General features: G+C 34.9%; 2 protein-coding genes across 27 annotated transcripts in view; one reads left to right on the top strand and one right to left on the bottom strand.

Moving 5' to 3' along the window:
- The window catches only part of NEXN (nexilin F-actin binding protein), a 53,515-nt gene extending 49,482 nt beyond the window's left edge, over window positions 1–4,033 (top strand). For 5 of the 10 annotated variants that reach the window (XM_033225378.1, XM_033225373.1, XM_033225379.1 and 2 more), the window contains 3 exons: window positions 2,174–2,359; window positions 2,615–2,972; window positions 3,057–3,385. In XM_033225378.1, the coding sequence (XP_033081269.1) occupies window positions 2,174–2,359; window positions 2,615–2,972; window positions 3,057–3,070 (558 nt within the window). In that variant the 3' untranslated portion in view covers window positions 3,071–3,385. Of the gene's footprint in view, window positions 1–2,173; window positions 2,360–2,614 lie in introns of all 10 variants that reach the window. The other 5 variants (XM_033225382.1, XM_033225377.1, XM_033225375.1 and 2 more) reach the window with 4 other exon arrangements.
- A 163-nt stretch (window positions 4,034–4,196) lies between these two features.
- The window catches only part of FUBP1 (far upstream element binding protein 1), a 40,771-nt gene continuing 21,055 nt past the window's right edge, over window positions 4,197–23,912 (bottom strand). For 4 of the 17 annotated variants that reach the window (XM_033225366.1, XM_033225365.1, XM_033225364.1 and 1 more), the window contains 10 exons: window positions 23,469–23,569; window positions 22,977–23,118; window positions 22,174–22,334; window positions 19,813–19,964; window positions 19,651–19,730; window positions 15,969–16,097; window positions 14,645–14,719; window positions 9,301–9,446; window positions 6,657–6,703; window positions 4,197–4,416 (listed from right to left, as the gene is read on the bottom strand). In XM_033225366.1, the coding sequence (XP_033081257.1) occupies window positions 4,383–4,416; window positions 6,657–6,703; window positions 9,301–9,446; window positions 14,645–14,719; window positions 15,969–16,097; window positions 19,651–19,730; window positions 19,813–19,964; window positions 22,174–22,334; window positions 22,977–23,118; window positions 23,469–23,569 (1,067 nt within the window). In that variant the 3' untranslated portion in view covers window positions 4,197–4,382. Of the gene's footprint in view, window positions 8,920–9,300; window positions 9,447–14,644; window positions 14,720–15,968; window positions 16,098–19,650; window positions 19,731–19,812; window positions 19,965–22,173; window positions 22,335–22,976; window positions 23,119–23,468; window positions 23,570–23,912 lie in introns of all 17 variants that reach the window. The other 13 variants (XM_033225372.1, XM_033225371.1, XM_033225369.1 and 10 more) reach the window with 10 other exon arrangements.

Below are 23,912 nucleotides of genomic sequence, written 5' to 3' on the forward strand. Positions count from 1 at the left end.
ATGCCTGTAATTCCCAGCACTTTAGGAGGCTGACGCGGGTGGATCACCTGAGGTCAGGAGTTCGAGACCAGCCTGGCCAACATGGTGAAATACTGTCTCTACTAAAAATACAAAAATTAGCTGGACGTGGTGGCAGACGCCTATAATCCCAGCTACACAGGAGGCTGAGGCAGGAGAACAGCTTGAACCTGGGAGGCGGGGTTTGCAGTGAACCAAGATCATGCCACTGCACTCCAGCCTGGGTGACAGAGCAAGAAATATCAATGTTCAGTGTGTCTTCAAAATGTTTATATTCTGTCAAGGCTCAACTCACTTATATAACCTTACCTAATCAGAGAATTCCATCCCAGCTCCTGTAGCACTTAAACATGTACCCCTCATTTGGTACTTAAATGCCTTATATAACGTTTGAATTTCTACAGTTTCTAATAAAGTCTACTCCAAAATTATCTTATGCCCCATTGTATCTCAAGGAAAATACACTAACTGCTGACTTTAACATTCATGGGCTGAGAGCACCAATGCCCTATAAAGAATGTACCTACAGAGTTCCATTTATATTACTCTCTTAGATTTCTTTCCCAGAAACATGTTTTAACCTGGCTTTTTAGGAGCTCAAGAAAAGTTGACAACTGTACTTGATTGAAGGACTGCTCATAAATTTTCAGCTCAAGAGAAATTATTTTACTTACTCAAATTTATTTTCTAAATGCAGGTTTGAGGCAGCTAAATGAATAGTTATGAATTTGCACAAACAGGCCAAAATCTGAAAGGCAAGTTATTAACGGGGAGGGACTCAGAATAGCAATTTTTGTACCTGCTGAAATATTCCATCTTAAAGGTTCATTTGGTAAACAACAAAAAAGTGTATACTGTGAATAAAGAGGTCCTTTTTAAGTCTCAGAAGTCTGTTCAGATAAAACTACAGTAAGCAAATCATGGTTTAACATGTATTTTTCTTAGTCTTTCATATATAATATTTTTTTTAAAAAAGCCATTCATTCATTAGCAACAACCATAGGCATTATATTTATCAACTGAAGGTAAATAATGGCACAAAAAAGAATCGACGCATCAGGTAGCAGGCTGTCTGATGTCCCATGATTTTCCAACATCAAATAAAAAATATAATGCAGAGCCAGAAAAACGATCCAACTTTTTTAACCTCCTACTCCTTACATCGGAAATGAGATAGGTACGAGGTATGACGTGTGAGGTGCAACGCCTCAAACTGAAGTGAAACACCCGAACCAAGATTTTTCTTATATAGGCAATTAAACTAGCACTTGTTTCAAATTTCCCTTTAGTTGGATGTGGCAACCTGGAGCAATTTCTTCATAGTACTATGAAATATAAATGGTGAGATTTCCAACTAGATCCACAAATGCCTAGTTAGAAACCAAAAGTCAACTACAACTGAAGTACTTTAGAAACCATGAATTAACTACCCACATTAACCCCACTCCACCAAAACTGCTCTAAAAGACCTTATCATTACCAATTATTATTTTCCTAAACACACTGACAGTTGAGACTCTGCTCTTAAATCACTCCCTTATTACCATGGCTTCCAACTCACCCCTCAGATGACATAAACATATTTTACTTAGTGATTCCCCCATGTTTCAGTCATTGCCTCTTTCAACAGTTGTCTCTATTAGTTGTAAACACCCTTTCCCTGCCATTTCACCATTAATACATTATTTGGATGGAATTCACAGGGACGTAGTTCTAAGAAGGGTAAAGAAGGAAAATCATTAAGTGAGAAAGAACAGATTTTCTCCTATTATGTAGTAGGGAATGGTATGGACTTATGGGAATCAAGGGTGTATTTTTAACAATTATTTAGAATGTATGGTATTCCGACCTTTTTCAATTAAGTGCTATCAAAACCAAGCAGAGTTGGTAGGACAGATGGGCTAGGATCCCAGTGATATTATTGTCCCAATGTCCCAGTGACATTCGGAGAAAAAGACTATAACTAAGAGAATGCTTCATTAAATATACCTATCACTTTTCCTGAACTGGGGAGTCAGAAAAAATCTGAATGTCTGCAGTGTAGCCAAAATATGCATTACAAACATGTTAATCATCTTGTACTTCTAAGCAACAACTTTAGAAACTTGGTTTTTAGAAGGCAATTAATTGTTAATCTTGGCCCACTTTCTTGCAGGAAGATGATGTTGATGTTAGGCCTGCAAGAAAAAGCGAGGCTCCATTTACTCACAAAGTGAATATGAAAGCTAGATTTGAACAAATGGCTAAGGCAAGAGAAGAAGAAGAACAAAGAAGAATTGAAGAACAAAAGTTACTACGCATGCAGTTTGAACAAAGGGAAATTGATGCAGCACTACAAAAGGTACCAGGCTTACATATCCTTTATTTTCCAAAGATGCCCTCTTAAAACCCAGTTTTATAATTAGGTGGGTTAAAAAAAATGTTTTAATAGCTTTCTTTCAAGTCACTGGAATGTACTGTTAAGTACACTTTGTAATAGGCATACTTTTATGTTCTTTACTTAAAAAACAAATTTCACTTCAAAATTGTTACTAAATAGCTGCCCTGAAAATACTATATTATAAATGCCAACCTGAATCCATTTATTTTAATATAGAAAAGAGAAGAGGAGGAGGAGGAGGAAGGCAGCATCATGAATGGCTCCACTACTGAAGATGAAGAGCAAACCAGATCAGGAGCTCCATGGTTCAAGAAGCCTCTTAAAAACACGTCAGTTGTAGACAGTGAGCCAGTCAGATTTACTGTTAAAGTAACAGGAGAACCCAAACCAGAAATTACATGGTGGTTTGAAGGAGAAATACTGCAGGATGGAGAAGATTATCAATATATTGAAAGGGGAGAAACTTACTGCCTTTACTTACCAGAAACTTTCCCAGAAGATGGAGGAGAGTATATGTGTAAAGCAGTCAACAATAAAGGATCTGCAGCTAGTACCTGTATTCTTACCATTGAAAGTAAGAATTAATCACTTTTTATCTTTTATTCTATTAATTTTTTTTTTTTTTTCTTAAAATCACTTTTCTTCTTCTCTTTTTTAGCTGATGACTACTAGCTCCCCTTCCCTCTCCTTGGAACTTTCTCTTTCACTCCAGCTTTCTTACTACATCCATCTTTTCTGTGGTGGGGCCAAAAAAGGAAACCAGGAGTGCCACTATGTTGACTTCTTATTCCTTTTCGTAACAATCTTCAAAACACAGCTCATCTAAAGAATGCCTTCTTCTTTTCCAAATAAGCATCAGATTTATCGCCTATTATGCAGTAACAGTCAATAAAATGTACTTAATGGGGGGGATTAATTATTCTGTCAGAACCTATTATAAAGGCTGTGTATTTCCCATAGACGTTTACAGCAACTATGTTAAAAACACACACACACACACCCCTAAGTAGAATACATTATTTTGCATGAAGGAATGGCATTTCTGAGCTTTTTACACCTAAAATTAGGCTGAAATAGCTGAGATAATTAATTTGGAATCTATCAATTTGAGTGGACTTTTTCTTTAGTAGTATACCATTTTGGTGGTTGTTTCAAAGTCTTTCTAAAGCAGATATATTGGGATTGGAACGGGGTGGGGAAAAGTGTCACTCCTTTTAGAGGAAAAGGGGAGGAGCATGGAGAAAAACAAAAATTAAAGGACTTTTAAGAAAGACTGCCTATACAGTGTTGAGTGTTGAGGATAGTAAACATGTTATTTTTCGAACGTAATATATAATTAAATTTATAGCAAATTTATGTGATCTTGCCTGAGCAAATTATATTTTAATAAAAAAATTTTGTATTAATAGTTCACCGAAGAGAAAACACTTTCAACATAGCTGAAGGTTTCAAGATCTAAGTGTATCAGACTTAGGGAAAAAGTGGAACAACCCTCAATTTAAAATTCTAGTCTTTAAAATGAGTTTGTAAATAACTAGCTATTATGTTCTATTAAGTTGTTTTATATTTTAATTTTCTGGAAGACAATTTTATTTTACAATGTGAACCCAAATAAAGTAACTTCTGTATTTAAAAGTCTTTCTGTATTTTAAAAAGACTTGCGCAACCAGATGGTACCCCTTTATCATTAGAACTTTTAAAAAATCATCTTTTCTTACAGTAAACATTAAAAAAACCCAGTCAAGTAGAAAAGTTTACCAAGTAATATATGTATAAAAAAACACAAAGCACTCCCTTGTAATATTCATCAATGTACATTTATTTATTGAGGAAACCATAATGAATACAAAATTACAGCTAACATGTGACCTTTTACATACAATGTCATTAAAGCAAACTCTAAACCACAGTTTGTAAAGTATTCAATTTACCTCAAGTCCAAGCTGCATCTCCCTAAGACACTGTTCCCATCACAGTAGCCATTTTAAGCCAATCTTCTTTTTACACACGGGTAGTTTCTGTAGAGAACATTTTTCTCAGGACGAAAATGCATCGAGCATGCATAAGAAAAAATATATATATATGCGCAAATACATTTAAGAGTTTCTATAGGGGTATCACTGAAGAAAATAAAACCCTGGGATTTGCTTATTAAAAGCACCAATTTAAAAAAATCCCTCAAAAGCTTATATTGTGACAAGAAAAATGAAGTCACTAACTCAACAAAAAATAAGGTTATTTTCAGAACCAAAATTATCTTTAATTAGGTATTGTTAAAATGCATTTTAAAGTGAGGCAGAGTTTGCAGAAAATAACAAGACATCCTCACTGATTAGTAAACTCTACATCATTATTCTACACAACAGATAACTTTCTAAGTAGAGCTGATTTTACTGGCAGAGTATTCAAACAAAATGCTATCACTTCTGAATTACTCCCCTTTCCCTCTGAAGGTACTCTGCTATTCCTACCCAAACCCACCCTTATGAATTAACTACCAAGATAATATGTTTAAAAGATATATTTTACAATGTTTATAAACAACTAGTATTAAATTACTAGTTTTAGTATTAAAACCATTTTTTATATTAAAAAATAAAACTATACTTCTCATTTCTAAAAGAAACATCAAACCATAGAATTCTAAGTATCACCACACTAAGCTGTCTTAAAAAAAAACTAAAAACATGGTCAAATTTTTGTTTAAGTGCTAAATAAGTCAGTTCAATTTCAATCTAAACTATACATTGTTTCTAACACTAATATCCAATGCATTCAAATCAACTGGCTCACCTTTTCTGCTTTCCATTTATTTCAGATTTAAGACCAGCGTCATTTAAAATAATGCTTATATTATCAGTGAAGGCTTATGGTAATGAATAAAAGAAATCTCATGAGACAGAAACAGTGCCCCAATATCTATTATCATTCATCTATCTGTATTTTTGTTTAATAAAAATGCAATCCACAACTAACCAAAACTCGACAGGCTCTCAAGTTTCAATGAGTCCCTTTATATTTACATACCTATCACTGACTATTAAAACATAACATACACATAAATGTGGTGTAGTAACTATGTAACTTAAGAAATTTAACAGTTCATGGAACATTTAAGATCAAGTGAATAGCACTTTAAAATGAAAAGTGATCAAAAGCAGGTACATTACACCCTATACCATATTATGTATGGGAATACATTTCATATTTCTCAATTATGATTTGCCAATTTTACCTTCTACATTGAGCCCTTCTATGGTCCATGCTCATCGGCTCACCAATGGCATACACTCAAAGGATTCCTCTTTATGGGTAACTATCTCAGGACCTGATTTTATGAGCTATGATTTGGTGCTTGCAGCATCTTCAGCACTGTGTGTGAAAATGAAGGCAGTATTTTTGAATATTTTTCTTTGTTGCAGAGATAAGCAGGAGTTTTAAAAGGATCAGCACATTTTAGAAATTGAATAAACAAAACTGATAAGATGCTGCTTTCATACATTCATCTTAACTCAAAATATGTACCAGTTAAAATCATCTATAAAAACACACAAACATTTTAAACTGGCAAAAAAATTAAATAAATGCAGCGTCAGTTATTAAAATATTATTAAATCAGAAAAATACTGATTGCTACAGATTATGAAAGGTTATTTGCTGTACTGTTAACATTTCACTGATGCACATGCCTTTTATCAAAACATACTGCCTTATAACTTTTTCCTTTTTCAGCATATAAATTTTGTCTAAGAAAAAAATCATAATAAAATTGTAACCCATAATATCCTTACTGAATTATTATAGTTTAAGAAAAAAATAAAGAAATTATAGTTTGGGAGGGCAAAGAAATTTTCTGTCCATCATATAAAACAGATTGTGAAGGCTGTTGAAGTTTCTAAACAAGTGATTTCCTAAATCTTGAAAACTGTGTAACTGTCCTTTCTTAATCTTAACACTTCTATATTTGGGGAAAAAATACAAAAATATTTGGATGTAGATCAATTACTGCAGCAATCTACTCATCATTTTCTTGTCTTAATAAAAAAAAAAAAAGTAAAATAAAAAACATTACCCAGAAATGTAAACAGTTGCTTTAACAACTTACAGACTTTCCACTAAGATGGTAGCATAAAATAACAAAATACATTTTGGGGAAGCAGTAGCAGATTGCCTTTGAATACACAACCACAAAAACCTCACAGGGACAACATTAATGTACTGAAATATTTATTTATATATGTCCTTAGGTTGTGCTTACCTGGTGCTTTTTGCAGCAGAACCTAAGGTGGAAGGTCTGGGAAGGCACTGTGAAGTATAAATAATTGCACTGTTTGCAATTAATAAAGATTTTAAACCTTAAATGAATCAAAATCAACAGCCTCCAATTTGTGAGTTATGATACTGAATTCAACTGAACTACTTCTTCAGTTCAATTAATAAATGCACCACTTTCCTAAAAGGTCATCTATAAAATAGTATCATGCAAAATACTGCAATTGCTCACGTCAATACCCTACTCTTAAAGATAACAAATAGCTAACTCCTTAACTATTAAACTTCAAACTAGAACTATATATCCAGATCTAAATAAGGGTAAGGGAAGTCACTCTAGGTTATATAAAACAATCAAAAACATTTCAAAATATCTATAATGAACTGTACTGCTATTTCCATCCTGTAGGTAATCTCAACATTTATGTCCTTGTACCTCTTCCTTTAAAGTATATTCAAAACAACAAATGGTGCTCCCCACCAATGACAAAATATATATTTATGAAATGTGTTAAAATTGCTACATTGCTCATTATTTGCAAACTGAAATTCCCTTCTGTCTGATACATTTCAAGACTTTCATATTAAATATAGAATATATGCATATTTTACACTGAAAAACAATATCTCAGGAGCACCAGTGAATAATACTATTCAACTTTGTTAAGTATCAGTTTTCTTTAGCTATAGCTAAAGCATATAAAAAATACTTACCCATTAAGCTCACTTTAAAAAAAATACAGAACTATGTATTATTCTATGTTAAATTAAGAAGCAGTTATGGTTTTCCAAGATATCAGCACTGTATTCCAACATAATATTCACACAAAGTATGGCATTTGCATTATGTGGAACATTGACAAAAAGATACTGTTGCAGTTCATCAATTTGTCATTCTGATGTACTTACAGTGCAATGCTCCTTGAAGGAACACAATCAAGGATGATACACAGCACAGTCCTCCTCACCCCTACAGAGCTAGTTCTATACTGGCTGGATCAAACCTGCACTTCAACAGACAATGGCAAGACAGACTGTATTTGCATGTAGTCTAATATATTAATATGCAAAGAGCCAACAAATACGCAAAGAGTAAAACAATGGATTTCAACAAAATATCAGAACTTCAGCATGAGTGTTAAAGAGTAATAAAATGACTTCAAGTACATAAAAAAATTAAGTTGATTCAATGATTGGACTTGTGCATTTACAAAACAAAGCTTATCTATACTGCTTAAAGGCAAAAAAAAAAAAAAGCTTGAACGTTTCCATACCCCATTTATGTTTCAATGGCAGATGCAATGTAGCTATACTTTTTGCACACTATTCACTTTTCTATCCTAAATTTAGAAAGAAACACACTATTATATACATTGAAAGAGTTGCTTTACATGGAAAAAAAACTGTTCTTATTAGACTACTCATATTCACTATCTGAAAACTGTTTAAAATTAGTTATGCCGAAACAGTCTTGGAAATCAAGTATTATCAAATTAAGAACAGAAAGGTTAACTGTTATAGCAGCAGTACAGGTCTGAAACAGTGGTCATGTATAAAAAGGAAATTTCACTGTTAATGCAATGGAAGTATGCCAGAAGATCATTGTACACACATGCAGTTTTTAATCAAACAGAAGGAAAAAAAATGAAGATACCAGGATTACTTGTGCTGAAAGAGCCAAATACAATAAATGGAAAAGATCCTCCAATCTACCACTATACTGCAAGGGGGGAAAAACATGCCAGTGTTTAAAAACTCAATATTTCATGGGGAAAGCTTATATATTTGTGTATATGTATCTTAATTTATCATTGCTAAGAAATTATGAATCCTTTAAATACCCACATATCCAACTTACCGACACAGGAGGTTTCATATCATTTATTGTAAAGCACAAAACAGGCATTTTAAAAGTGAAAGTATACATTGAAAAAGTACATTTATATCACAAAGCATCAACCACATAATTGCAAATACATTTGCTGGAATGTGTACATCTACACTAAATACTAAAAACAAACCAATTTTCATTTCTACACAGAAATATTAACCTCCTATCAGTAGTGATAGATATTTTGTACATTTGCAAAAAAAAAAAAAAACAAAAAACAAAAAAAAAAAAACACTATTTTAAACCAAAAACAAAATTAAGATCTTCATCAAGTCGTCTGCATCCATATATTTAACAAAGGTTTTTTTCCCCCACACAATGAAGCAAATACTGTATTGTCCACTTCTTATTATTGGCCCTGTGCAGAAGAGATACATAAGAAATACACAAAAAGTTAAAGAAAATCCTTGAAATGGAGCTAATTCAGGAGTGAATCCTTTAAGAAAGAAAAACTGGTTAATATAAATGGTGGTAGCTTCTTGCATGATTTGCAAATCCCTGGGGGAAGAAAATTTATTTTTAAAATCAAAGGCATTGCAGAAATATTCAGCACTCAGATGCCGGAAAACATTATAAAAAACAAACAAACAAACCCAAACAATACACTTTAGTACTTCATTTAAATAGTTATACTTTGCCAGATAAAAATTTAAAAGGCAAACACTCCCAAACAGACAAACAGTAAACATGCAGAAAACAGACTGGAGTAGAAATCAACAAATTAGCAATTACATTATACCTGAGGTGCTGGAGGATGCTGTGGCATTCCCTGGGGACTTGTCTGGGCATAATAGGCTGCTTGTTGTCTATAATACTCAGCCCAGGCTGCACTATAATCTGGCTGACCACCTGGAGGAGCCCCAGTGGGAGCAGGAACTGCTTGACCTTTGGGAAAAAAAAAAAGAATTTTGTTGCTGTAAGCACAATTAAAAGTCCAACATCTCATTTCCAATAAAAACAATACCTTGCTTCTTGTAAAATTTCTCCCAAGCCTTTGAATAATCTTGTGTCTGCCCTTGTTGACCTAAAAAAACCCCCCTAAATTTTAATATTAAATTACAATCATAAGACAAAAGCACAGAGGGTCAGAATTACTCCTGTTTTATTTAAGTTGACCTAACCCCCCCCTAAATTTTAATATTAAATTATAATCATAAGACAAAAGCACAGAGGGTCAGAATTACTCCTGTTTTATTTAAGTTGACCTAAAAAACCCCCCTAAATTTTAATATTAAATTACAATCATAAGACAAAAGCACAGAGGGTCAGAATTACTCCTGTTTTATTTAAAATATTCATTAGTAGTGTCAGGAAACTACTCTGCAATTAAAAAAACGCTCTTTATTTTATTTTTGCCTTATAATTAATCATAATGTTTAGTTCTAAAGCGTCATTATTAGTAAAAAAACAAAATCAACCCCAAATCCACACTGCTTTAGCTAAGGAAAGTAAAGATTTAGGCATAATCTTGATTGGATTCCAGAATTAAAAACAAACCCACTTAATTGCAATGATTTAAAGATTTTATTATTTTAAGACCTAGCCAAGACTTTTTCCTGATTAATAACCTATAAAGTGTATGTACATGTACACACACACACAGACTAGTAATAAGATGTTAAAAGTATCAATAATTTATTCCAATTACAACACAATGGTATTAAAAGCAACCCGACAAGGAATAAAGAACAAGATCAATGAAACACATAAAACTCAGCTTTCACGATCAGGTCTTTTTCCAAATGAGGTGACTTCGCTGAATTAAGAGACTGAAGAAATATAACAATGAAATGCAATGCAAGAATCTTTGAATGTACTCTGAATTTAACAAAACACACAGACGACGAAAGACATATTCCTGACAACTATGGAAATTTAAATATAGTCTGTATGTTTGTGATAATATTGAGGGTATTTATTTTCCGACAGGGTCTCACTGTGCCACCCACGCTGGAGTGCAGCGGTCACTGCAGCCTCGACCTCCCAGGGCTCAGGTGATCCTCCCACCTCCGCCTCTAGAGTAGCTGGGACTACAAGCCCACCATGCCTAGCTGATATTTTTCTCTTTTTTTGCAGAGATGGGGTTTTGCCGCGTTGTCCAGGCTGGTCTTTAACTCCTGGGCTAAAGTGATCCACCTGCCTTGGCCTCCCAAAAGTCCTGGGATTACAGGTGTGAATCACTGTGCCCAGACTTTGAGTTTCTTTAGAGACAACTGTCTTGTCTGCAACTTACATTGAAATGGTTCATACAAAAAAAGTACATATAAAGCACATACAGCAAACTTTTAAAAAATGATGAAGTTGAGTGGTACCTAATTTCCCCAATTTCTGAAGGTATATAATTTTCTAAATAAAAAATTGAGAGATGTGTTTTCCTATTCAGTTTCTTTACTTAAGCACTATTTTATTTTATTTGTAACTCACTTGGCTTTGTGAAATAATTACTACAGACAAAAGTACTGGAACATGGACATACAGGAAGCTGTTTCTATGTTTGTATGATGTTGCCAACAAGGCCAATTTCCTAGTTTCAGAAACCTGTCCATCACCATTGTAAAATAGGTGACAGAATCAAAGCAACTGAGTGAAAGAATTTAAGATTTATGATTCTTTAAAAATGCATGAAACAAACCCTCTTTTCTTGGGTAACAGAGAACTCTCATATACTATTAAAAATTCTCATATTTTCCTGTCTTCTATAAAGAACTGTTAATCAAAGAGGAACATTTGCCTCTTACAAGACACAATTCAAGCAAATCTGAAACAGGTTTCAATATTTAAAAAACTGCCAAATACTCTGGTGTAACAACAGCAATAAAACCACACGTTTTTCTCTTACAAGCTGCACACTTGAAACCAAACCTGATCAAGATAGCAATCAATATTCTCCAGGTTTTAAACCCACTGTAAGAGTTACTCATTTTAGATGTAAGATGGTAGAAACAGGCATATTCATCAAGAAAATTCCATCCATGTTCCCTTAAAAAACTACAACCTCTGCAAACTCCTATATCCCTGTGGAAAGCTAATAGTAAACACTTTAGACTTTAAAGAACTCTTTCCCTGCCCTTTCAGACATGTACTGCCTTACCTTGCTCCCCTTATTATTCTCTTTAGTTACTGGATTTTTTTTGTTTTGAGACAGGGTCTTGCTCTGTCACCTAGGCTGGAACACAGTGGTAGTGGTGTGATCATGGCTTAGTTACTGTTTGATGCAAGACAGGTTGAGTTTACACTTCAGTAGAACATTATCTAATATTTATTATAGTTTTATAATTATAATCTATAAAGTTTAGCCTTAAATTTCTTTCATCCAAAAGATAAAAGACTTGCTCTAGAGTTAGCCTGTAAGATTTTATTACAGCCTAAGAGTCAGCCTTGCTTGAATAGATTTTCACATTCAGTTGTCTTCCTATATACCTGTACCTTTCCTACAAGTCTCACTCTACCCTCCTTTAGGCTTAAGGTACCAGATTCTTAAGGGTTCAGAGTCTACTATATCAGTCCTTATCATAAGGGCCTTCCTTAAGTCAAACTTTTCTCAAATGTCTTCACTTCTCCAAACAAGAATTACTCCTTTCTACTTTGAAACCCTGCTTGTTCTCTTAAGGGTCTCTTATAAAAAATCCCTCTATTCTAGCTTTAAAAATACCCATCTTTAGATTGCTGCGATTCCTTATAACTCTCTGAAATCTTATCAAGATTTTCTCTACTTGGGAGGCTGAGGCAGAAGAACTGCTTGAACCTGGGAGGTGGATGCTGCAGTGAGCCGAGATTGTGCCACTGCACTCCAGCCTGGGCGACAGGGAGAGGTTCCATCTCAAAAAAAAAAAAAAATTATCTTAGTTTGGTGTTATCCTGGGGAATTTAGAATTGTTTTAAAATATAAACCTAATTTTGAAAAACTTAAACCTACATCTGTTTTCAACTAATCTATTTTGCTCATAAAATTGACAGGTGAGGCTGGGTGTGGTGGCTCATGCATGTAATCCCAACACTTTGGCAGGCTGATGCAGGTGGATCACCTGAGGTCAGGAGTTTGAGACCAGCCTGGCCAACATGATGAAACCCTATATCTATTAAAAACACAAAAAAATTAGCCAGACGTGGTAGCGTGCGCCTGTAATCCCAGCTACTTGGGAGGCTGAGGCAGGAGAATTGCTTGAACCTGGGAGGCGGAGGTTGCAGTGAGCTGAGATCATGCCGCTGCACTCCAGCCTAGGCGAGAGAGTGAGACTCCCTCTCAAATAAATAAATAAATAAATAAATAAAATTAACAGGTGATTATTGTGGTACTACAGAAAAACGATAGAAAAGGGATAAGGAGGTTCCTTAGTCATACAGCATTATTATTTAATATTTAATTATATTATTTAATTATTTCTATGCCATGTTTTCCTATAGAGGATTTAAGACAGTATAGCATAGTATCTCTAACTGGCAGGGAAATGGTTAAAAAAAAAAAAAAAAAAGAAAAAAAATTAAAGACAATAAAGACAATTTCTTCCCTTAACAATGAAAATTAGAATTTCTTCCCTTAACAATAAAAATGAGAACTCAACCCACCCACTCATTTTGAGTAAAACATAAAAAAGTAAAACATAAAAGACTAAACAGTAAGTGTATTAACAGCCGTATTACAAATAATCAGTAAGGTAAAATAAAGCAAAGAAGTCAAACTCATTCCTCAGTAATTGGCTAAATCCATTAACAAGCCTTTATTTTTACCTACTTAATAACTTAATAACTGGGGACCATATCTAGGGAACATTACCCACTGAGAAAACAGAAGCTGAAGTTAAAGATTTTTGACCCAAACATGTGATCAGGTCTCACTGTGACGCCAAGGCTGGCCTCAATCCCCTGTGTTCAAGGGATCCTTCTACCTTAGCCTCCCTAGCAGCTGGGACTACAAGTGTGTGCTACTGCACGTGGCTCATGCTCAAGTCTTTTAAAATGGTGATGCTATTTCACTGAAGTTAAGTTGATTACAGGTCCCGACCACAATGTTGTCAGGACATGATTATTAATAGCATCCCTATTCATTCTAAAAAGGATCCCAGTTCAGAAAATATATTATGTAACCAACCTTAATCAGAGTATGCTGTTTTTAAGTTAAAAGTTTCTTTTTGCAGAATTTTAGCTACTAGATCTGCCTAAGCTACGTCACAAAAACATATATTAATCTGTTATAGTCTCAGAAATAGATGGAACATGACTCTCCTAGGAAGCCACTCTTAAGAGGAAAAACAATTTTTTTCTTTCTCTAAAAAGAAACCAGTTGTGCAGAACATCTTTATCATCAAGTATATGTAATTTTACACCTAGAATAAAATCATCACCCTTCTGGAAATTTTTCTTTCTGCGGAGAATGAGAAACATTCTTTGGCAAAGAAAACACTGAAATTTACACTGAGAATCCCAAGTAGACCGGTCTCTTATGACAAAACTACCACCTATAGATTCTTTTTCTGATAGTGAAGGATAACCAAGCTTACCAATTTAGCTTTCGTTTGTGACATCTAGCTGTGGTATGTAACAATTTTTAAAGAGCTAAAGCAGTTGAAACATAGTGATTTGTCCAGAAGTATAGTATCAGGCTCCAAATGGTCCCTAAAGAGACAAATTTGGGAGACAAGCTTGGGACTCAGACCCTCTTGGAAGCCAGATTCTGGTTCCATCCCTTAGTTACTTTCCGTCACTGCAGATTACTTCTTACCTGCTTATCCTGTGGCAAAAATAATGGTATCACACACAATCCATTTTCACCTGACACATTAAAATTTAACCTTATGTCATTCAGACTAATATATATAACTGTCATTGTCAAAAGTATAGTAATGTTAATACTGTATGTGCCAGTGAGGAAATTTCTAGTTTCAATTAATAACTGGTTGACAAATGCAATTAGAAAGAAAAATATTTCCTTGCTATATAACCACAAATTTAAAAACTATTAATTTGCAACTGTCTTGGTATGTTTACGAGTCCAGTGATTTTATTCAATTATTCTCTTCCTGAAGAGAATAATTTGTGTTTCAATTTAATTAAGTATGTATTTTCCAGAAATGTATAAAACATACCCATTTTCTTGTAGTACTCTTCCCAAGCCTTGGTATAATCAACCTGTCCAGCTGGGGCTGGATTCTGCTGATCTCCTTGATCAAGCAAAACAAAACAAAACAGAAAAACAGAATTAAAGTTTTTAAAAGGCAATTTTAGCTGTTTCCTTGGGTGCAGGAGCTGGCAGGGGCCTGCAATGTGACAGTGAGGGTAGGAGGGAGGTACTACGTAGTGGCGGCATCCCGACTGGTGCCAAAGATAGAAGGTACTGGGGGTACAGAGGTGGTGGACAGAAAAGAAAACCAACCTGTTTGGAAGACTGGTTATGTCGAACATATAAGTAAATGTATGTCAAATAAGGAGATACACTGAGGATACCAGGTTTCTCACCATTTGTAAACAAGTACAAAAAAGGAAAAGGCTTGAAAACCCCAAAATGCTGAAATGGATGTGGTAATATGAACATAGTTCTAAAAAATATATACATATATCAATGTTTATGTGTTTTTTGGCATGTGTATGTAGGTATGCATTTATGTAAATATATTTCCTAGTTCTATCTGCTGAAAGAAGTTAGAAGCGATTACACCTCAGTAGCAACAAGCATACTCAAGTCTCATTTCTAACTACCATACTCTACTAAAAGGAATCAGAGCTCTTTGAAGAAATAGCTGACTTAAGGGTTGGAGCCCAGAAAGCACAAAATAACAATCTTACTGTGCCAGACAGTATGGAAGTGCTTAAAAGAATGACAGATATTTCAAAAGGATATAGGCACCACCCTGAATATACTCCCTGACTGGCCAAATCTAGGATAATCTGATTATCAAAATTATAAAAATATTTAAAAAATATAACCCATTGCAAAAATCAGAAATCCATAATGATATAAAGAGCTTAATATATCAATGTTGACTTATTGATTTGGAGGGCTGTATGATGGTTATATATTTTTGAAGAAGTACCCAACAGTACATTGTGTCTATAGTTTAGTCTTAAATGATTTCTTTCAGAACTAATTATACTGGATATAATTAGTTTCCTTCAGAACTAATTATAATGGATATTTAAAATAAATACACACCCATACACTTGTATGATATAGATGGTAATAAGAGTAAACAAGGGATAAAACATTAACAGCTGGGCTATATGGGTGGCTCCTGGTATTCTTATAACTTTTATGAAAGTTTGAAACTATTTCAAGGTAACAATTTAAAAAAGGAAAAGTCCCCTTAAATTATAATTAAATAATGTTAGAAATTTTAGGTATTATACAGTGATGTAGTTCATACATAATTCCAAGCACAAGTTTTGGCTTTCACATTTAAGTTCTTTAGTTACCTTGTCCATTAGTTTGAGTTGTAGTTGGTGCACCTGCAGGGGCTGCTGGTGGTGGCTGTGCTTGCTGTTGATAATAGTGAGCATAATAAGCAGCCCAAGCTGCTGAATTTGGATCCGTTCCTGCCTTAGCTAGAATAAATGAAAGTTCAAGGTTTGCATGTGAAGTCTGTAATTCTCTCTCTCTCACTCTCACACACACACACCCAGCCCTCTGGCAAATATACAGCTCCCCAAATTAACGAGAACATTAAAAAAAGTACATGAAAACTTTTATATTTTCTATTATTTTTGTTGTTACCATCAGCTTTTATTAAAGAAAACCAAGGCTCAGAGACCAAGTGACTTTCCCAGGTTAAAAACTACTGAGTTGCATAACTGGGATATGAATAAACGTCTTTTGGCTCCAAATCCAATGCTCTGTCTCAAACCATCCTGTGCCCTTGTTTTTTTCTAAATTGGTTTCGCCTCAAGCACAAACAGCTCTATCTGGAAGATGACTTAAGAAAAACATTTCTAGGGGCTAACCTGCATAAGAAAGAAACAATTATTTTAGAACAATGAACTTTGTCCTTATTTTCAATGAAGAGAAAATATAAAATCTTAAAAAAAGATTAGCCACATTTCATCCTATTTCACATTGAATGTTATAAACTTGATGTCATCCTACTTGAAATTCTTCATTCTCTAGAATCTTCAGGATGGTCAAAGCTTAAGTATAGCCTATCATTCAACATCTTTAACAGTCTGAATCCCCTGGCTTATCCTTTCCATTTCAGCCTCATCTCTCCCTTCGTTTGTATCTCTTCAAAACCCAAGCTCCAGCCACAACACAGGGCTTGTACTTTTCAGAAATCACTATGCCCATGTCTTGGCTTTTAGCTATGTTATGTTTCCTCTACACTTGACTGACCCTCACTCATCTCCCACATCAACTGAAGTGCAAACAGTTTGAGACCTCTCAATCTTCTAGAAACCAGAAAAAAACTTGACTCTGTCCTTTATACTAGGAATATCATACAATTAAAACTTTTAAATTTTCTATCATGCTTTCATTCTGAACAGTAGCAATTCTCAGCTGCTTAACAAAGGTTAGTCAAGTTTGAGAAAAAGGAGCGAGAATTTCTAGAAAAAGAAAACTACAAGGAAATATAATTGTAAGGTGTTATTAGGACACCCTCCAAGCTTTTCTCAATTGCCCAATGTACTGCTTTTGTATGTTGGATGTTTACATATCTCAGTAGTGTCATTACCTGTATTTATTATTTTTTTTGAGATGAAGTGTCTCACTCTGTTGCCCAGGCTGGAATGCAGTGGAGCGATTCTCAAGCAATTCTCCTGTCTCAGCCTCCCAAGTAGCTGGCATTACAGGCACCCGCCACCACACCCAGCTAATTTTTGTATTTTTAGTAGAGACAGGTTTTCGCCATGTTGGTTAGGCTGGTCTCCAACTCCTGACCTCAAGTGAACTGCCCGCCTCAGCCTCCCAAAGTACTAGGATTGCAGGTGTTAGCCATGGTGCCCGGCCATTATCTGTATATTAATCAAGAAATCTAGGTATTTCACTTTACACTATGCCTGGATAGAGAATTTGAGATAAAACAGACTTTAGGAAGTGTTATTTCTACACCCAAACGTGTAAACCATACTGAAGTACCAGTCTCACAATTACAAATAACTAGTATGTACTAAGAATTTACTAAATATTCACTCAACCCAAGATTCATTCATTGATCAATTTATAGATAAGAAAACAGGCTTAGAGGAGTTCAAAAACTTGCCTGACATCTCACCATTAGTAAACTGTAGGACTAGGACTGATCTAGGTCTATCTGACTCTGAAGTCTAAATTCTTGACCACTACATAAATCCGTAACAGACCACTCTTTTTTTAAAGAAACATTTTAGTTCATATATTAAAACGTTACGTTATTCTAAGTCTAATATAAGCAGTATCCACCCCAGAGACCCAGTAACCCTTTGATAAATCTGAGTGGGGCCAACCAGCTGGTTTTAGTTAAATGGGTTACTTCTTGCCCAAAGGCCATGCTGCAACCACATTCACTGACCAGCTTTTATAGTAGTGACTTCATTACTACTCCAAGTGGGAAACTCAACATGTGATACAAAGACCACTTCCACTTCTTATTCCCATCATTTTTTCTGAATCATGCTAACCACCCAGTAGTGCTCAAAAATACAATCCTGGCAGATCCAAGTTACCCAGTATGAATCTGCCTCTTAACCTACTCAAACTCTTCAATCTCATTACTTAATTATACCATCCCAATTAGCCAAGAGGGAAAGCAAAGCCCTTTCATTCTCCAAAAATTAGTATTTACAGTATTATATTCTGTACCCTGTGAGCCCTTCTATCAGTGTTGGTATGCTGGGAGTGCATTCTTTTGCTATAAAACACAACCCCAACTTTGCATACCTATATCCTAGCACAACTCAAGTCATTCCTTGAATTAATGGAAGTTGTGATTATTTGGTAACTATCATGCTGTGTCATCATATTCCAAACAGCACACTTCCTATGAAGTTAACCAAGCAATTTCATTTACATAAATTACTTCAAGTTTTTTTGGGATAAATATATTATGTGTAGAAAGTAATCCAAAATTGAGTATATTTTCCTTGAAACTACTCTGGTGAAAGAGGCCTAAAAGGTAGGTAGCAGGTGAAAAAAAAGGATCATAAATAAATGTTAACTGGTTTCAAAGAATGACTCTTTGACCAAGATGGAAAGCAAACTACAGGGTATGGAAAGACGCCAGAATAGAACAGGATAAAATATATATATATATATATATATATATATATATATATATAGAAAATCCAGATCTGAATATAGAAAATAATTAAATGTATTTGGGTTTTAGCATGCAGTTATTAAATACAGGCCTGATTTTTACTCACATGAAGTTGTCATTATGAGGAGTACTAGAACCGATATCTTATTTGACAATTTGGGAGTTTAATGCCCAAATACTTAACACTCTGTAAGACTGTTTTATATATACATATATATATATACTTTTAAGAGATGGGGTCCCATTCTGTTGCCCAGGGGAGTGCAGTGGTGCGCCCACAGCTCAATACAATCTAGAACTTCTAGCCTCAAGCAATCCCCCTGCCTCAGCCTTCCAAGGAGCTAGAAATACAGACACATACCACCCTGGCTGGCTAATTTAAAACAAATTTTTTTAGAGATGGGTTTTGCCATGTTGCCCAGGCTGGTCTCAACCCTCAGCCTCAGACTTCTGAACAGATGGGATTACAGACGTGAGCCTCAGTGCCCGGCCCCATCACATAATTTTCTAAGTAAGTAAAAACCATTTTTTCATAGATAATGTCACAGTTAACACACTACATATTTGATAGCACTGGTAACCAAAACCTGTGATATTGTGCTCTTTCCTGCAGCTTTTAGCTTTTATCATTCTGCTATATCCACTCATAAGAAAGCCAAATGCAAGCTGAAAGGAATTCCATAAAAGCAGAGATCATATTCATGTCAGTCCTATATACACTGGGGTTGAGGCAGTGCCTAACACTGTTCAAAGAGTAAAGTGAGTGAAGGTGAGGCATACAAATGTAGAATCAACACTAGAAAATTTAATAACGTTAACACGAGTGAAAAACAATACAGCGAACACACAAATGATAAGCATCTTTTTACCTGGATCAGGAGGAGCCTGCTGCTGCCAGTGTGGATATGCATTTCCCCATCCCTGGGGAGCATATGGGGCTGGAGGACCACTGAGAAGAAAATTCAGTATAAAAATATAGTCCAAAAACTAGAATCTTTGGGGGAAAGCCCAGAACTAAACCCAATACTTACTGAGGAGCCGGGCCTGGTGGTCCAGGATTATAAGGTGCAGGGTTGTATGGTCCCATTGGAGTTCCAGGCCCTGGAGGCCCAGGAGGTCCATGGGGGCCTGGGACACCATGGGGCCCATGGGGTACAGGTGGCCCTAAAGGATTTACTGGGCCCTACAAAAAAAAAGGAAGACATAGAAAAATCAGAAAAAACACAGTAATGGTTAAACAACTCTATGGACAAATAATCTTCCATTTCTACCCTCTTATAGTCACAAACAACAAATTTTAGGTTTTCCTTCCTTTCCTCATTCATTTTGCAAAAACTATTTTATCTGCCATAATAATGAGACATGTGAAATTTACTAAAATCAATAGCGGTAGCAATTAAATGCAATTTAAATTAAATTAAAATTAGCAATTAAATTTCCTTTAGCTTGTTTGCGACAGCAGTAGATCCCTTTCCTTTTATAATTCTTTTACTATCTTTTTTCATCTTAATCACAGAAATCAGGTCCTTATCTTCAGCTCTTCTCTAGACATCTACTTGCCTAACATAAGACAATCATCTTGACAATATATTCCCAAACTGCTTGGGTCCTGTATCATCAATTGTCTTCTCAAAACTTCATTGATAATGTTAACAGCTAGTTGGTTCACTATCAAACTAAAATCCACCTCACAACCTATTTCTGTCACTGAAACCCCATTCAGATCAATAATTTATATCCTTTTTGGCCTTTCATGTATCATAATTCTAAACAGCACAAACATCCCCTTTTTAATTCCTTCAATAAATCAGGATATTTTATATCCTTATCATGCATGCATGCCACATCATAATTAATAATGCTTAACATAATTAATAATGATTTCTGTTTTGTTAAGCCAACAAAGACATTACACTTAACTGTCCTAAAATGCTCCTTCTGAGTAGTTAACACAACCAGGCGGCATGCTGGACAAAATGCTAACACTACATTTTGTTGTAAATTTCTCACTGCAAAATAGGGAAACAAGTTATTAACTTGTCTCTTTAAGTCTCCAATTGTTGTCATCTCTCACTTATTATCCATGATGTATTCTATCCAAATAGTAAAAATAATACTGAAAAAGTAGCAACATTTTTTAGGGCTATGTGCCAGGCATTCTTTTAAGTGACACACGTGAACGTTCATTTAATCCCTACAACTCTATGAAATAGATACAATTATCCTCATTTTATAGGAGGAAACCGAGGTACAGAAAAGCCGGAGGAACTTCTCCAAGGTCACAGAACCAGTAAATGATTCACAGAATTTTGAACTCAGGCAACCTGACTCCAGAGTCCATGCTCTTAATCACCACACCAAAGTGATTCTCTAAAACTATCTTGTTTTACCATGAATCCAACAGAAATCCTGATCCATGCATTTGAGGCTAATACTGTAAAATCAAAAACCAAGATGTGCTATTCATTTTTTTTGCCATGGCATCAACCTCCTATCATTATTCCACAAACATCTTCATTTTTTGAACAATTAAACTATCCATACAACAGAACTTACAATGTTTGTGTACATTTTGTAAGATGTTCCTTAAACATCTTTTGTACATCTATTTTTGTCTTCCCAAGTACACAGAAACAGCGTCAACCTTGTTTTGCACGCACCCCATCCACAGCATGGCAAACGCCAAAACTAATTTTTCCTAGGAAATTCTGATTAATAATTTAAGATGCTCCCTGCACACTTTGTGTTAAAAACTCCAGTAAGATACCATCTGCCTCATTTACAAAAAAGCAAAGCTTTTCATACTTTTTGTTCTAACAGAAAACTTTTCTGGAGAAAAAAACCCAAACATCTGTGTAAAATCAGACGCTGGGCCCTATCCCAGACATTTTGAGTTAGGTCTGTCTCTGTATATTATGTGTAGGAGTTGGAAGCACCCAAATAGTCTACATTTTAAAACCCTCAGATGATGTGTGAGCCAGTCCGAAAGCTAGGATTTATGAATTTCTACTGCACAGTGGAAGATGCATCTGATTTATCTTGTTTGCCTTGCTGTGGTTCAGTATAGTAAAATCTTAATAAATAATGAATTCCCATTACCTATGTCCTTCAAGTATGTTCCACAATCCTACAATAACACTAATATGATGCCTGCACCCTCCTATCTATCCACACTCAAATGTAAGGTTGTTCTCAAAACCTGTAACTGTACATTTAATTAGGTTATTTTCATTGCTGGAAAATCTTCACATTGTATCTATTATACGTATCATGAAATCTATAAATACAGACTAGTAATTATACATTTTCCTTGGATGTATTCAAATAGACATCTTAATTTAACTACAATCTAAGAGTCTACACTATAAATTAAAAGTTTAAAGTATACTCACACCAATCTTTTCTTCTATGAGTTGCCGAGCATAGTCTATCTGTTGTGGAGTGCCGCGAATTGTAAATAACTTCATATTAGGATCTGCATTTGGTGGAGGATTTCTCTGAAGTTCTATTCTTGCACCAGACTGTTGGCTTATGCTTTTTATGGTTTCCCCTCCTAAAATCAAAAGACAGTAATTTCTCTAAAGGTTTCAAGGGTATATTAGGAGCTATTTAGAAGAAAATGGTTACAATTAAATGGGCCATTAAAAACATGGTTTGGTCAGTATTCTACTTGACAGTATTGTATTAAGATTTTTAATTTAGTATTCTACACTTTAAATCAAATTTTAGGAAGCATTTCATGCTTCTCTTAAAATACATTTACATTTACTTAGTATGTTTAAACTTAACCTTAATGTGATTATAATAAGATATTTGAATAAACTGCTTTTAAAAGCAGTGTAAACATAAACTAATACACTTATAAACATTCAAATTTTTAAAATATGAGTCGGGAAAAACAAAAATGGGCAAACAAAAACACTCAAACAACTTTTTGGGTCAAAAGACCTTTCTTATGCTAATAATTATCTTAGTTCACCTTCTCTAGAAGCTAGTAAGATTAAAATCCTGCTCTTTTTATAAACATACATTAGATCCTTCATTTATGTTTTACTTGTTACGTATTAACAAAAGAATGCTTTTCTACTAAAGTACAGCCAGAGAAAAAGCATTGCCACTTGTTTACAACAGCAACAGAAATAGTGTCCAGAAAAATGAATAATGTGTTAAACATTAAGAGTTTAAAATACATTGCCTTTTCCTATTATTAATCCAGTTTTCCCAGTTGGCACAATAAAATTAAATTCCTGTAGTCCACCAGGTGGTCCCATGTTCCAGTTGCCTTGACCTCTACCTCTTCCTCGACCACCAGGTCCAGGTCCACCAGGATTACCCGCCTATAAAGAGGAATAGATAAGAAGGAAAAAAGTCAGCACAGGAATACTTTTTTTCCATGATAAAATCATTACATCTATTTTTCCCAGCTCTCAAATACCTGAACCATAAATGTAGAGATGAACTGGCCCAAATAATCATAATAACATTCTTTTAAATTCAAGAGTAAATAAGGTAGCACTTAAGGTAGTAGTTCTTCCTGCTCCAAGATCTTTACCTTAAAGCAATTTAAACTTTCTCCATTAATAAAGCATCATCAAGCAGACTCTGATATAGAGGAAACTTCAGATTTCATGAAGGAAAATACTTTTCCATAAAAACAAAAAATGAAAATGTTAACTTTCTATCAAACCTGGACACTTCGAAGAAGGTCTGTAATAATTTCTGCAGCATGTTGACATCGGTCTGGAGGTCCTGTTATTTGTGCTATCCTCTCAGGTGTTGTCCCATCATCTTCAAAACAAAGAAACAAAATTAATTAAACAATAAATGGGCGTGGCACCCAAGATGGCCGAATAGGAACAGCTCCAGCCTCCAGCTCCCAGCATGAGCGACAAAGATGAAGAGTGGTTTCTGCATTTTCAACTGAGGTACCGGGTTCATCTCACTGGGGCGAGTCGGACAGTTGATGCTGGTCCACGGGTGCAGCCCGACCAGTGAGAGCTGAAGCAGGGCGAAGCATCGCCTCATCTGGCAAGCGAAAGGGGGAAGGGAATTCCTTTTCCTACCCAAGGGAAATTGAGACACACAACACCTGGAAAATTGGGTAACTCTCACCCTAATACTGCGCTTTACC

Source organism: Trachypithecus francoisi, unplaced genomic scaffold (genome assembly GCF_009764315.1).
Source record: "Trachypithecus francoisi isolate TF-2019V2 unplaced genomic scaffold, Tfra_2.0 Lachesis_group12, whole genome shotgun sequence".
NCBI classification, from domain to species: Eukaryota; Metazoa; Chordata; class Mammalia; order Primates; family Cercopithecidae; genus Trachypithecus; species Trachypithecus francoisi.